At 50.5% G+C, this 13,517-nt stretch overlaps 4 protein-coding genes across 4 annotated transcripts; 1 reads left to right on the top strand and 3 right to left on the bottom strand.

The window, feature by feature from the left end:
- Positions 1–264: 264 nt before the first annotated feature.
- HER10_EVM0009897 (major facilitator superfamily transporter) lies at positions 265–1,686 on the bottom strand (the record flags this gene model as incomplete). The annotated part of the gene is made up of 4 exons (XM_035479369.1): positions 265–764; positions 852–1,308; positions 1,374–1,581; positions 1,658–1,686. The coding sequence occupies 4 exons, from the start codon at positions 1,684–1,686 to the stop codon at positions 265–267; spliced, it is 1,194 nt and encodes a 397-aa protein (XP_035335268.1).
- A 3,071-nt stretch (positions 1,687–4,757) lies between these two features.
- On the bottom strand, positions 4,758–5,758 carry HER10_EVM0005116 (uncharacterized protein; the record flags this gene model as incomplete). The annotated part of the gene is made up of 4 exons (XM_035474741.1): positions 4,758–5,117; positions 5,151–5,269; positions 5,328–5,447; positions 5,512–5,758. The coding sequence occupies 4 exons, from the start codon at positions 5,756–5,758 to the stop codon at positions 4,758–4,760; spliced, it is 846 nt and encodes a 281-aa protein (XP_035334924.1).
- A 1,442-nt stretch (positions 5,759–7,200) lies between these two features.
- On the top strand, positions 7,201–8,059 carry HER10_EVM0012600 (uncharacterized protein; the record flags this gene model as incomplete). The annotated part of the gene is made up of 5 exons (XM_035481993.1): positions 7,201–7,224; positions 7,302–7,389; positions 7,499–7,699; positions 7,759–7,779; positions 7,887–8,059. 5 exons carry the CDS (start codon positions 7,201–7,203, stop codon positions 8,057–8,059), a joined length of 507 nt encoding a protein of 168 aa, XP_035335468.1.
- Positions 8,060–9,791: 1,732 nt separating this feature from the next.
- On the bottom strand, positions 9,792–13,310 carry HER10_EVM0008213 (uncharacterized protein). Its single transcript, XM_035477745.1, has 2 exons — positions 10,772–13,310; positions 9,792–10,705 (listed from the first exon to the last, which is right to left on the bottom strand). The coding sequence occupies exons 1-2, from the start codon at positions 12,783–12,785 to the stop codon at positions 10,452–10,454; spliced, it is 2,268 nt and encodes a 755-aa protein (XP_035335144.1). The 5' UTR covers positions 12,786–13,310; the 3' UTR covers positions 9,792–10,451.
- Positions 13,311–13,517: the final 207 nt, after the last annotated feature.

Here is a 13,517-nt window from a genome sequence, read left to right as displayed (position 1 = left end):
GTGTAAGACAAATTGTTCTTAGTTACAGATGCGTAGTTTAAAAAAGTTTCTAAGCTTCCGTGTCTAGAACATGCTGACCCAACTATTCGATCGGCCTAGCACAACAGCTTTGTCTTCTTCGTCAATCTGCTTATTCTTTTCTGGGAATCAAGGAACAGAATATCCAAGATCCTTATCAATGGTCGAGTACAAGCATACGCAAAGAGAAGATAACTTCTGTAGTGTAATTGAGTCTTTCGAGTCCACTACTAGTCTTAGTTCGCCTTAGTTCTCTCCCGGGAGCTTGATTTCATGGCCATTTCCTTCTCTCACAAACCGGGTGACAATGATAGCTATAAGCGACACAGCGCTACTAAACCAAAATATGACCCCAGTCAAGTTGTGTGTCGACCCAAAAGCGTACATATTTCCAGCCATGGCTGAACTGGCAGCTCGAACCGCCATCGACGTGAAGAACGTGATACTATGAGTTCTTCCCAGTGCCGATGGATGAGGCGAGGAGAAATTCGCCAGTAGCAGCTGTGAGGGCGTCACAACACTCGTTATGAGAGATGTTGAAGTTTGAATCACCACCAAAAACGCCCATACAGCCACACCAGTCTTTTCGGATGGAGGCGGTGTAGAAGATGGAATGATAGCAACATATGGGTATGCAAAATAAAGCAAGGGGAATCCGAGGTAGAATAGTTGCCAGAGTCTCAAACAGCCTAGGCGCTGATTAAGCCAAGGGTAAACAAAAATCTGCATGGGAATACCGACAATCCCTATATTGCATCATGTTAGCCAATAGCTCTTCATGTGGCGGAATTTTCACATTATTGATGAACAAAGTGAGGTATTTAAGATCTTACCGAACACAGTTGAGTACCAGGCAAGAGACTTCGGCCTGAATCCGGCGCCGCCCCCGAAGCGGAATGGCAGAACCCTTGATAATTCGGCTTCTTTGGTGGAAACTGGATCGACTAACATATTGGCCATGGCAATGCTGACGCTGTTAAGATGGAGTTCATAGAGAAGAGTTGCCAATAGAACCAGGAGCATGTTAGTGGTGAAAATGCGGCGTGTAGGGAGCTTCAAGTTCTTTTCACTTGGTGTAACGGTCACCGCAGGAGGTGTGGAAGCGCCAGAGTGATCATTCCCATCGGTCTCCTTCAAGAAACCCATCTCTTCTCCATCCTCTTCTTCTGAGTTGATGCGTGAGTACTGAGCGTCATCTGCTTTTCTGAATGGAACCAAGCGGAATAAAGACAGCAACTTCTTGGAGAAGGCGATTCCAGGGTCAAATCGACCTCTTACAGATTTTGATGTCTGCATTTCGTCAGTCTGAAGTGAAGCAATAAGTCAAAAGTGAGCATGTATTAATGACGACATACCTCTTCAAGAAACAGGAATGTAGCAAGTAGGAGAAGAAGCAAGAAGCCGGCGTTCAATAAGGCAGGCAGTGCATATGGGTGTTTCCTCACAAAACTGTCGTCTTGGCCCGTTGTCTCAAGCTGAACAGTCCAACCTGCCACTAGTGGGCTGATGATTATAGCCATTCGAGTAGCAATTGGTAATAATGCAAAAGCCCTCGCTTGGAAACTATTTTGAGTACGTCGGTCAGTCTTGGTTGTTTAAATCCTATATTTCTTATCCTCCTTAATAGAAAACAACTTACCGCTTCTCCTGAACAACTTCGGAGACCATTGTTCTCACCATAGCGACGTTCCCATTGGTTATCCCCTCAAAAACTCGAAGGAAGACGGCCTGCTTGAAGCTAGTAATGAAACCGAACAGCGCACAACTTATGACTGTGAAAAGCGTTTAGAAAGTCAATTGTCATCGGAAATTAGATGAATCTTTCGCATCCCCCGTGGGATATCACTACAGTGCTGACTTACATGATCCGGACAAACTTGTTAGCACAACTAGTTTCCTTCCCCCTCTAGGAGAATCCGATACCACGCCCCATAGCAAAGATGAGATAGCCTGCGCGATGGTATAAGCCGTCTGAAGATACGCGGATTGTGTAATCACTTCAGCACTGGATAATGATGGATCAAGTGATTTAAGTTGGTAGTAGATGTACGCTCCGATAGAAACCCTGACGACAGGTTCACTGAATCGTATCATGAAAAGTAGGAATAGCTGGTCTTTTCGTGGTAGAGAAGACCAGCTTACCGGTGCGTGACCATCTGACATACTGAGATGTCAGAGTCTAATTTTGGTGATACTATCAGTGGTAGCAGTCGTGTGTTGGTTCGGAGTAATGTGTCATGTAAGCGTGATTCTTGATGGAGGGCAAAGTTGGCGGATACATGCCTTGGAACTCGAGAAGACCGTTGGCACCACTGACCAGCGTTTATTCGATACACAAGTGCTCGCTTCTCTTACCAATCCAGCCACGTCGGCAATATCATTCATCATAGAATTCCAATCTTATGTCCAGCCCCATTCACCAGGCACTGTGCTGATCCTGACAAGGGTAGCTCGTCGGCGAGAACGGGCCAAGGAACTCGGTTGAAAAACAGAGTTTACAAGGTACCCGCCCGCATGGGTAATATGCGTAATACGTGGACATGAAAGAAGGACTGAGGAAAGTGAAAAGTTACACGCTACACACTGCAAAGACAACCAGCATGTGCGTCCGACTCATGACGCCGTTGCCGCTGGAGCGTTCCCGGTTCCGCAGCAAAGTATCTATCCGTAATTGACCAGGGCTAGGAAGCGCATGGCCCTTCCAGGTCGCGGAAAGGCAGCGGTCTCCGGCGAGGACTCGGCGACACCAGGTCATGCTTACATCTTCGACTATAACAAATCAACGCTGAGCTCTTGCAAGTATCTCCGATCAATATGGAACAGGAGGCAGCGTCACTCATCTCATCCTGTTCATACAGGAAATGCCTCGTGTCATAGTGGGCGAGCCGACCTCAGGGGCTCTCTACTCCCCCGGATCTGCGTCTAGCACAGAGGACCTAGAACTGGCAGAGCTTGGGGAAGAAATTCCCCAGAAGCGCACCTTGCTCAAGCTTCCAGGCTTGCTCCTACTTACGTCTCCTAGTCTGGGCCTTCAAGTGTGTTGGTTTCTTTTGACATCGAGCGGCACTGTGAGTCTTTTCCCCTCCGACCCAACCCCAGCTGAGTGACTGACGAATAGCCCAAAGCCCTACTTGATCTCGCTAGGCATTCCCAAATCCATTATATCCTTGGTATGGGTCACCGGTCCTTTATCTGGCGCCTTTGCGCAGCCTATTCTCGGTGTGTTCAGCGACGAGTCACAGCATGCCTGGGGTAGAAGAAAGCCATTCATCGTAGGAGGTTCGCTATGCGCAACTATCTTCCTGCTGGCATTGGCGTACTCTGAGGAACTCACAGCTTGGACATGGAGTTCCAGTGTTGATCGCTCCGCCAGCTCGGCGCACTTACCGACGCAGATTCTTGCAGTCTTCTCAGTGGTTGTCACTACTTTTGCACTGCAGGCATACGCAGTCGGCGTCAGGGCTCTGATAGTAGATAACTCCCCTCCCAGTCAACAGTCCGTCGCAGCCTCCTGGGCCATGCGATGGAATGTGCTGGGAAATGTGGTGCTCTCTTCTGTTGGGTTTGTGGATGCTCAGTGGTCCTCGACTGGTGTAAACAGCGATGACCGTTTCAAGTTACTCGCCGTTGTAGTTGCAGCTTGTACCTTGACGACAGTCGGTCTCGCATGCTATTTCATTACTGACCAGAACGTCGCACCTTTGCGTGACTGCCAGCCCTCTTTTGCGCAACGGTCATGGTCCATCATCTCGCCGACAGGGCTAGCCAAACGGTGGACACAAATCCCTCCACGCAGTCGCCGGGTTTGCGAGATTCAATTCTGGGCGTAGGCAGGATGGTTTCCTGTTTTATACTACATGTCAACGTAAGCGTCCGACTCCTATAACATCTTTTGCGCCTAGTGACTAACTCGTGGACTTGTTTCAGGTTCGCTTATGAGACAGGTAGAAGTCCAGAACTGTTGAAGTACTTCCAATACTAACATTTCTCAGCCCTTTCTGACAAACTCGAGCAAAGGCAAAGGCAGTTTGGGGAACCAGATCTAGAACTCATCGAAAGTGCAAAGGACTTTGGCTTCTTTGCCTCTTTTGCTTTCGCATTAGGAGCATTCGCTGCAAGTATTTTGCTCCAGATACTTGACCGCTACCTGCCGGGCTTCTCTCGCAACCTCCCCAGAGTCTGGTTTGCATCGCAGTGCTTCTTGGGATACTGCATGCATCTCACCTTTGTCGCACGTAGCGGAGCCACGGCCGTCATCGTTGTCGCCATGATGGGATCCACGGCTGCCGTAACCATGTGGGCTCCATTTGCCTTGATCAGCGCAGAGATCTCTGAGATATCCGTTGGAAAGCAAGACAGCGAGGTTGCATGGATCCTGGGACTGCACAACATGGCGATATCTCTCCCTCAAATTGGCTCAACCCTAGTTTGCGCAGTCCTCTTGGCAGTTCTGAAGATTCTCGGCGTCGAGGACAGTGTTGCCTGGATCTTTCGGCTAGCCAGCATAGCTGTGTTTTGGTCAGCGTATCTAATTCATAAGTCACATTGACTGCGGCTCATGAAAGACCCTAGCGTCGCTATGATCTGATTATCCAGAGCTAACAACTGTTCAGACATGTATCTAGAAGCTAGCTACATTTATTTCTGAGGGTCAATGGAGATGTGGCCATGAACGAAGATCTTTCAACGTCTTTCCGCTCGTGCCTCCAAGTATCAACAACGATGCTATTTACCAGACCCTAGTGTTCCGGCTTCAAGGTACGCAGAAACTTGTCAGTATCGTGGACATCAAAGTCAAGAGTTCGCTTAGTAGCCCAAGCTTGGAGCTTGCTAAAGTCGGTGCACTGGCGATGTCCGGTCCTGTTAGCCTCAATGTCCATCATCTCCTTGCCCTTGATAGTCCCCCCTTCTTTCCAATGATATGTTCCGATCGATGTGTCTGCGTTGCACATGATACCTTGGATGAGTACGTTTAGACAATGAGCTAGATGACCGGGCTTGGTCGAATGTCCACTGCCATAGTGATCCATGTATTGGGACTTCCAAGCACTCTTCTGTTGACCTGTCAGTAACGCGACAGTGAAGAAGATGAGGCTATTCTCAGAAATAGGAACAAGGAAGAAGTCACTTACAACACAATGCAACATGTGGAAAGACTCCAAATAACCGATGTACCCGCTTCCGTCTTTGAGAGCGAGCGAGGTCTTTTGCATTCTGTTCATCTCGTCTTCGGAGAACCTGAGCATGAATGCTTCATGGAAGTTTTAGGATCTGATGTAGCAAATGCTGAGTTATGGCGTTGAACTCACGTTTCTCAAGTTCTTCCCACGCCTTGTCAGCCTCGGGGCCGGGTGGACCGGTGAGAACGTTGTCGGGCAACATAGGGGCTTCCTCCTTGACTGTATAACTAATAGCCATCTGTGCCGGTGCTACGACATTCGATATTAGTATAATTGCATGACCATGGTACCAGGCGAAGGAAAAAGTTCTCACAGTAGGCTCTTTCGAGCACTGCCGCCTCTGGCCCGACGTGTTTCCCAACATCACTGATGTTGTAGATGAGGAACGCAACATTGAATCCCAAGAGGATAACATGGCTGATCCAGAGTCTCCTTCGCCAGCGGGGCTCGGTCGATCGGTCTTGCCGCAGTCTCGGTCTCTCAGCCGGGGCTAAGTCGAAACTGGAATCGCCACTTTCGCTCGGTAGGAAGGGCTTCGCATCTTCAGAAAGAGACGACATGGTGTGAAGATTCCGAAAGTGTGCAAGTCTAGGTGTGGCAGCAAATAGCACGTCTAGAGACTCTCGAGTCTGGGGGTGACTGAGATAGGGGACTCTGAAGGGTGCCTCAAGGATGAAGAGACCGGCTTCAGTCAAGTCAGGCAAAGTTGGCAGGACGAAGACTGCCCAGGCAGTCGGCCTAGACCGGTTATCGAAGGAGGGTTCGCCGTTACCTTCTGATAATACCAGCATCCACCAAACCCACACCCAGGCTTGGAGATCGGAGTAACGGCACGGAGGAAGCAGAATCAATTCTTGGGGTGTGTTCATGTTACCAGGGTTCACGATTAACGTTCCATCTGCTGTCAACAAGCCTGGGCGTGAGGATACTTCCCGCCCCAAGATCATGATGTGACGGTCTTCCTAGCCACCTGATATCTGATGAACTCTATCTTCCGGGCCTCTCACCTTTTGTGGCATAGGCTCTCGCATCCGGTGGGAGTCTTTTTCGCCTACTGCTAATTCTACACCAAGGGGCTCTCTTAGAGTATTTTCGAGAAGCGAAAGATTCACCAAGTATTACTGCCCACGCAGAGATTCGTGAGCAGTCTGTACAAACCATCAGATATGGCCGGCTGGCCTCCTCCAGATTGACAATGTCTTCCCTTCCGTAGCAGCGCGGTCAATCGTACTTTCTTTTGACGAACTCACCTATTCCGTACCGACTATAGTTTCTGCTGCCTGCAGCGCGCTTGGGAAACAACGACCGCACAAGACATGTCTGCAACACCTGCAGTCAAGTACAAGCCGGTCTCTGACGATGGTTTCGAGGACGTGAAGACCGACGACGACCACGAAGAATACCCCTTGCATCAGGAGAATTGGAACTCGAGCAGAGGCACATCGAAGTCAAGGAGAGCAATCCAAATACTTGTTTCACTCCTCATCCTAGCAATTTATACGTGGGCAGTACTTTACTATGCCCGTGAAGTCATCTACAAGCCATTCTGCCCTCGACTTACGACACCAGACACGGTACATGTTTGGGTATGTTGAATAACTCTGAAGCACTTCTTGGTTGATTGATGTTTCTCTCACTGACTAGACCGTCTCTCTTTTCAGGACAAGGTTGAGTTCAACCCACAACCCGTAAATCCAGTGACGCCAGGTCATGACCACCCACTGTTGGGCAACCCGAGCCCAGAAGTAGATGCAAACTGGTCTTCATTACTTTCAGGCAAGCCCTTTGTGTCGGTTGATGTGGAATCTAGACACCGGTTCACTAATCAATCGCAGCGTTTGCCAACCGAATCCCGAAATCCGAGGTACACCGACTTGGCATGGAGACAGATGCGATACCTTTCAACGATGGAGAAGGCGGCTAGTAAGTAGTACATACAAGGATAACCATTTTGTTGGCATTACGATCTGGCTGACTGTATTGAAGTCTTGGGGGCCTTGCTATGGTGCATAACTTACACTGCATCGTAAGTCTCGATATCCATTCTCGTCATTTACGCTTTCCGGCGACATTTCGAATGCTAGAGTCTTACACCCGTTGTAGAACTATTTGTACCAGGTTGCGCATAGAGAGTATTATTACACTCCCAATACCACGGAGAAGGAGGATGCAACTCAGAAGAGTCATATTGGTTAGTTGAAGTCCCCAGGAGAATGCGTGCCTGAATCCGGACTGGATCCCGGCGGCATTGCTGGACAAATATGTGAGAGAACTGGTGGCTGATTCCGGCTTTGCCTCAGGACACTGTCTTCATCATATCATGGAGTCCGTGAAATGCCAGGCAGATTTGACACCCGTTCTACTTCATTGGACTCTCCACGATTTCCACTCGGTCATTAACTGGGACGGTGTCGAACGTACCTGTGCCGACTGGTCCCAGTTGATGGACTGGGGTTCAGAGCATTCCGTGAGGAAGTCTTCTTCCATATCTCAATTCACAGGTGAGCAAACTAAAAGTAGTAGATGGAGGATGGAGGATGGCTAATGAAGATCCGTATAGACACGAAACATCCAATTTACGGTGAGTTCGCAGTGGTCTCGGCATTCAAAATCCTACGGTCCTCCTCTGTCCACCACTCTACAAGTATTTCCAACACTCAATTGACCATAACTGATTGTTCTCGATAGGCAACTTCTTAGATGAGCACGGGAAGTTCGGCTGGGTAGATCAAGAGGGAGGTGTTGACTACAAGGAGTTTTTCAAAACGCCAGAGTATCAGAAGTGGGCGAAAGAACAGGGGCTCGCCTTAGGAGAGGCAGCGGCGGAAGAGTATCTAAGATCGTTTTACGTCAAGCACTAAGGCAGAATATCCATAAAGCCCTCCTACGCAGTGTATGCGTCATTCTCTCAAACTGAGGTGCTCATACCGTACCTACCGATCAGGAACAAGTGCTTCCTCTATGATCTACCTCTTAAGATAAGTAGGAAAAGGTTGAATTGCCTGCAGTTTCCAGTGGACACCACTGCGATTTCTCCAACTGCGTGTTTGATATCAAGCATTTGAGAAGGCTTCGAGAGGTTCTCTTCTGATGTGACATCTAGAGGTTGTCCTTGCGGCGTTGATGACACCCATGCTCCCAGACTACCAGAGAGGACAGGCTGTAGGCATGTGGCACCAAGCATACAAGAGTAAGAGACACGCGAACGTGGCCTTCACGCTTGAATCATATCGTCTTAGTGGACGATAGCACTTGTATCCATGACTTCTCAGAAGTAGACATACCGTGACCTAAATCCTCGTCGTGGTCAGGAGAGAGGCAGTCGTTGCGGCTTGAATAGCTTTTACATCAACAAGACAACAACTACTATTGAGATGTATGTCACATAGAAAAAGATTGATTCTGATCAAGAGCAGATCGTCTGCTCCTCGGAAAGGCACAGCGCTAGCCCCCACTGTCCACATGATGATGCTTCTGCGGACATCATCAGTGTCTATCACTTCTTTCAGACTCAGACGCAGTATTCTAAGCAATGTACTTCCGCCTGATGCAGGACTTCCTGGCGATGAATGAGGGAAGGGCAATATCCATGAGCTTTGCAACAGCTGCAGATGTAGAAGAACAACAATCGACAACTTGTAACACTTACACACCACCCGGCCAGCTCCCGAACACCAAGTTCGTAAGAGACTCGCTACACAGACCACCATACAAGGCAAAGCAGACCAAAACATCTCAGAAACAAACGACACACCGCAGAAAGCCACCTTGTTTGAAAGAACAAAGATCTCAGCCCTAAACAACGTCGCAGAACAAATCTACCCTCTCCCCGAACAAGTCGCAAAAGCCGCGCGCCCTCAATTTATCCGTTCCCTCCCACAATCCGAAGAAAGAAACGCCATGTCAAGAGGGGGGAAAACGCTGACGAGTCTGACGAGTCTGACGAGTCTGACGAGTCAAACAAAGAGAAGTGTGCGCCCCGAGCTTTCTCGAAATCTCTTACACACCTGTCGCGTGCAACCTCAATGACACGCGGCGCGGCGGCGGTATCACCGCAAGGCGAAAAGCAAAGACCACAAGTTCAACGTCTCTCAAACCCAAACTCGGGCGCCTCATCCCCATCCATTTCACATATATGGGATGTCAAGCTTTGGAAGGGGAAACCAAAACCCAAGGCTGGAGGAGGGTAAGAAGTTTTCCATCAACGCCTCATCGGGCCTACTTTGAATCAAGCTTAGTCTTGGCACGTCACACGTCAAAACTTGAAGCATTGGAAGACGCATACGTCTTTCGTGTGTATACGCAACGGCGATGATCCACAATGGAGGAGCCTCTGACGCTGGACCAGATTCTGAGTCACCGCGAGGGAAAATTTTAGAGAGGTTCGGCCGAGTACAGACGAACACGTAACGCAAGCTGAGAGGGACCTCTCGAGGGAAACCTGTCTCGAAAATTGGTGAACGAGGCACTCAGTGGCCTAAACAACCCAAAGAGCCGGGATCAATCAGAAATCAGACAGCCACCACCGCCATGAACGCCATCGTCTTATTCTCGCAAGTCACTCATCAAACACAGGATTACAAAGCTCAAAAACGCCTGTCCGAGACAGGGGATTATGGTATCTCGTATGTACAGGCTCCTCTGATGGCTCAGCCAGGCGTGTACACACCCGCGCAACTCTTGTCTGTCTTGAATCGCAATGTATTTCCCCCCTCTCCAAACGCCTTGTTCAATGGAGTTCCCAGGCTAGAAATTTCGACCATGGTTAGATCATGAAGCACCCGTTTGTGCCCGGATTCTCATGCGATGCAAATGCAGTTTCATGAAAGCCCCCGCCTTGGATGAAGAAAAAAGACCAGAAACAAAACGAAAAGACCGAAAATTGGTGGGAGAGGGGAAAATGAAGAGTCTTTGGATCGTCGAGACAGGCATGCTTTGCCCCTTTCTTCAACGCGTAGCGACTCTTCTCACTGCATCCCGTCAACACCCGCCCATAGTTCCAATCCCCTTTTGTAGATGCCCATGGGTGTGAGAAAACGAAGAAAACCGGTGATATGCCAATTGACACGGCTCTTGTCCGTTATCCAACCGTCGAGTAACGTCGGCAAAAGTCGGCCCTTGAACATTTCCCGGAAATAGAGGCGCCCCTCCTCGTCATTATTAGTGAAGTTGAATTTTCTTGACCTCCTGTCCAACGCCGGTGTGTTTTGGTGTGATCCCGTCGATGCGGCCCGTCTCCTTGGGTGTGACTCCTCACATCACAATGCAATCCTTGTCCTTATCCTTCTCTTCGCCGCCCTTCTTGATCTTTCCACTACGGGGAGGGGCGACTTCCATCGGGGTGCCGCCGCTGACAGCTGCCTGGATAATTGCCAACCGCTGTTTTGCGCGCTCATCGCCTGCGTCTGCAGCCTTGACATACCACACATTGGCCTCCAAGATGTCACGCCGGCAGCCGATGCCCATCTCTGTGAAGTAGCCCACAGCGTACTGGGCCTTGACGAAACCTGCATATTTGTGATTAGCCTTATTGCCTCGCTCAGTCGATATTTTCCAGAAGTCTCTCAACTTACCCATCTCGGCTGATCGGCGAGCCCACTCGTAAGCTTCTTCTTCGTCCTTTTCCAAGATCGGTTCTGCACCGACCATGTACCATGCACAAAGGCCCATCATAGCACCAGCATGTCCTCGCTCAGCAGCACCAGTGTAGAAATGCACGCTGAGTGCTGGATCGCGGGGGCAGCTGAGCTTCCCATGTTCATATGCCTCACCCATGCGGAAGTTGGCCTCTGGGTGGCCGAGTTCTGCGGCGGCGGTGAAAAGTTCTGCTGCGTAGACCTCGTCCTTGAAGATGTCGTCGCCGTAGCCCGTCTCGTACAAGCAAGCTAGCTGATACGGAGCTGCGCTGTAGACAGCATCGGCAGCCTCTGCTGCGAGCTTCATCCATTTGATACCCTCGCGGTACCGCTTCTCTCCCAAGTCACCCGAGAGACATGCCTTGCCAAGTCGGGACATTGCGCCTGGGTGACGCTTCGACGCAGACATGCGAAGGAACTGGACAGCCTTCGCAGGATCTTTGCGGCAACCCCAACCAAACTCGTAGCATAGCGCCGTGCGGTAAGCGGACTCGGCATGACCATGCTTTGCGGCGAGAACGAAGAGGGGAAATGCTTGGTTATAATCCTCCTTTCCTTTGCTAAACAGACCAGAGGCGTATCCATCTGCGAGGTAGTATTGAGCAAAGGGGTATCCACCGCTGGCCAGCTTCTGGAGTATACCCTTTGCCTCTCGCAGGAGGTCGTAGGGAGTTGATGATGCGGAATTCTTTGGGCTAGAGTTTGCCTTGCGAGGTGCTGGCTCACTAGGGTCCAGGCCTTGCTCTTGAGCGGTAGAGATGAGGAAAACGGCAAAAGAGTATTGGATAGAAAAGTCGTTGGTCTTCTTGACGTTTTGGCGATACATCTCCAGTGTCTTTTGGGCTCCGAGGAGAGATGCATTGTTGCCAACGGCATTACGCAACTGGTTGTTGTCGAAGCTGATCGGGGCAGGTGCTGGCTGAGGGTACGGCACGTTTAGTAGCTCTGCGTATGATGCTGGTCTCGTTTCCGGGGACCTGCGAGTGCCTGATGGTGTCCGCATATGTGATCCTCCAGGCATCAGATTTGGGGATCGCCCTCTGGGAGCATAATCCGAGATAGCGGAGTAAGCCGACGAAGGTCGGGGCATGGAGGTCCTTCTGGTGAAACCGGTAGGCGTCAGATGACGGTTGACGGGGGTTCCATCAGCGTTGAGGCTGGGGTTCGAAGAGGAACGACGAGCGTCAAGCCCCTGAGGAACACTCGAGACACGCTGAGGAGGAAACTCCTGATGGTGGTAGTACTGAAACATGGGGACAGAGTTGTTCTCTGGCATGTTGCCCTCCATTATCGAGCTCTCGGGGGACTCATCTTTGTATTCGGATGACTCGTTGATGCCAGAGACGGAGCTCGCGCTTGTCGTCGCAGAGGACTGCGCCGATGCCTGCTGTTGGGCGTTGCTTGAGGTGGTAGTGTTCGATTCCCGACTGTGGCGATTGGCATCTTGAGCTCTTGCGCTGTGAGCGCTGAAGCTGTCCGATTCCTGGGTCCCCCGCTTCGACCTGTAGCCCTGATCATGGCCATTTTGATTGGGGGTAAGAGAGCTCGCTGGACTCAAGTAATCGGGTTCGGCAGTGTAGGAGTTCGACGTTTTGAGGGGAGGCAGCTTATTTCTGTCATGGCTTTGCATTTGTCGTCCAGCCTGGTCGTAGCCCGAGGTATGCGAAGGAGGGGTAGGGGCGTTGTATTCTCGGGAACGATCAACTGTAGAAAACTCTGCTTGGTAGGGTTGTGCCAGTTCGATGTTGGCATTGGATGGCTGGGCCCAGTTCTCGGCTTGAAAGTTCACCCTGACAGGAGAAGCGGGAGCGTCCCGAATTCTTGCCGACACCGATTTGCGGCCGGCGTCGTCGCCCAAAGTAAGACGCTCAGGGGAAATGTGCTTTCGAAGATGGTTCGGGCTTGCAGTCGGAGTCATGACGGGCGGTGTCGGAGCCGTCGTGGCTGCCATTGAATCGTCGAAAGCTGGACAGCAGGGTGTCTGAATGTTTTCTTGTCGCAGGAATGTCGATGCGAGGCAGATTTGGTCCAGCTATATTATGGTTGTTGTGTAAGCCCTGCAAAGCCCTTCTTTTTCTGTTGACACCAAAGGCTTGTTCTAGGACATGAACAAGGAAGGAGACAGGATTTTGGCCTTGGTAGTCGTGCAAGGTGTTTCTTCGTTGTGAGGGAGGCAAGGGGAAAGGAAGCGGTCGTTGAATGTGGGCTGGTTGTGTTTCTTCCTCGGCGTGCCGGATAGGAACGAATGACAAAGATGCGCGGGGAACCGAATAAGACGTTGCGTAGATGGACAAACTAGAAAACTGAAGACAAGGAGAAGAGAAAGCAGATTAGTGGGAGCAGCTCCAGGGGAGAAAAATGCCAAACCACCGGCGTGTATGAGTTATTGATCAAGTTGAATACTGGTAGGCATGGAGTTGAGGGTTTGGAAATGGGCCCTTGGCAGCGCAATGCGTGGTGCGTGGCATGCTTGACTTGTTATGTAAGTCAAAGACGGGGGAACCTGGAAGACGAGAGGAAGAGGCGGAGGAGGCAGCAGGCCGAAGCAAAGGAGCAGCTCAGACTCAGAGGATCCCTCCCACCTGAGTTCCCGGAAAGAAGTCGCCCAGAGGGGCCAAAAGGGCAGCACCAAGCACCAGCATGCAATGGCCGCACCAGCGCCGGGCACAGAGAGAGAGGGCAC

This window comes from Colletotrichum scovillei (genome assembly GCF_011075155.1).
Source record: "Colletotrichum scovillei strain TJNH1 chromosome Unknown Contig00004, whole genome shotgun sequence".
Taxonomy (NCBI): Eukaryota; Fungi; Ascomycota; class Sordariomycetes; order Glomerellales; family Glomerellaceae; genus Colletotrichum; species Colletotrichum scovillei.
The sequence above is the reverse complement of the archived record's forward strand: the minus strand, read 5'-3'. Positions and strand labels throughout refer to the sequence as shown.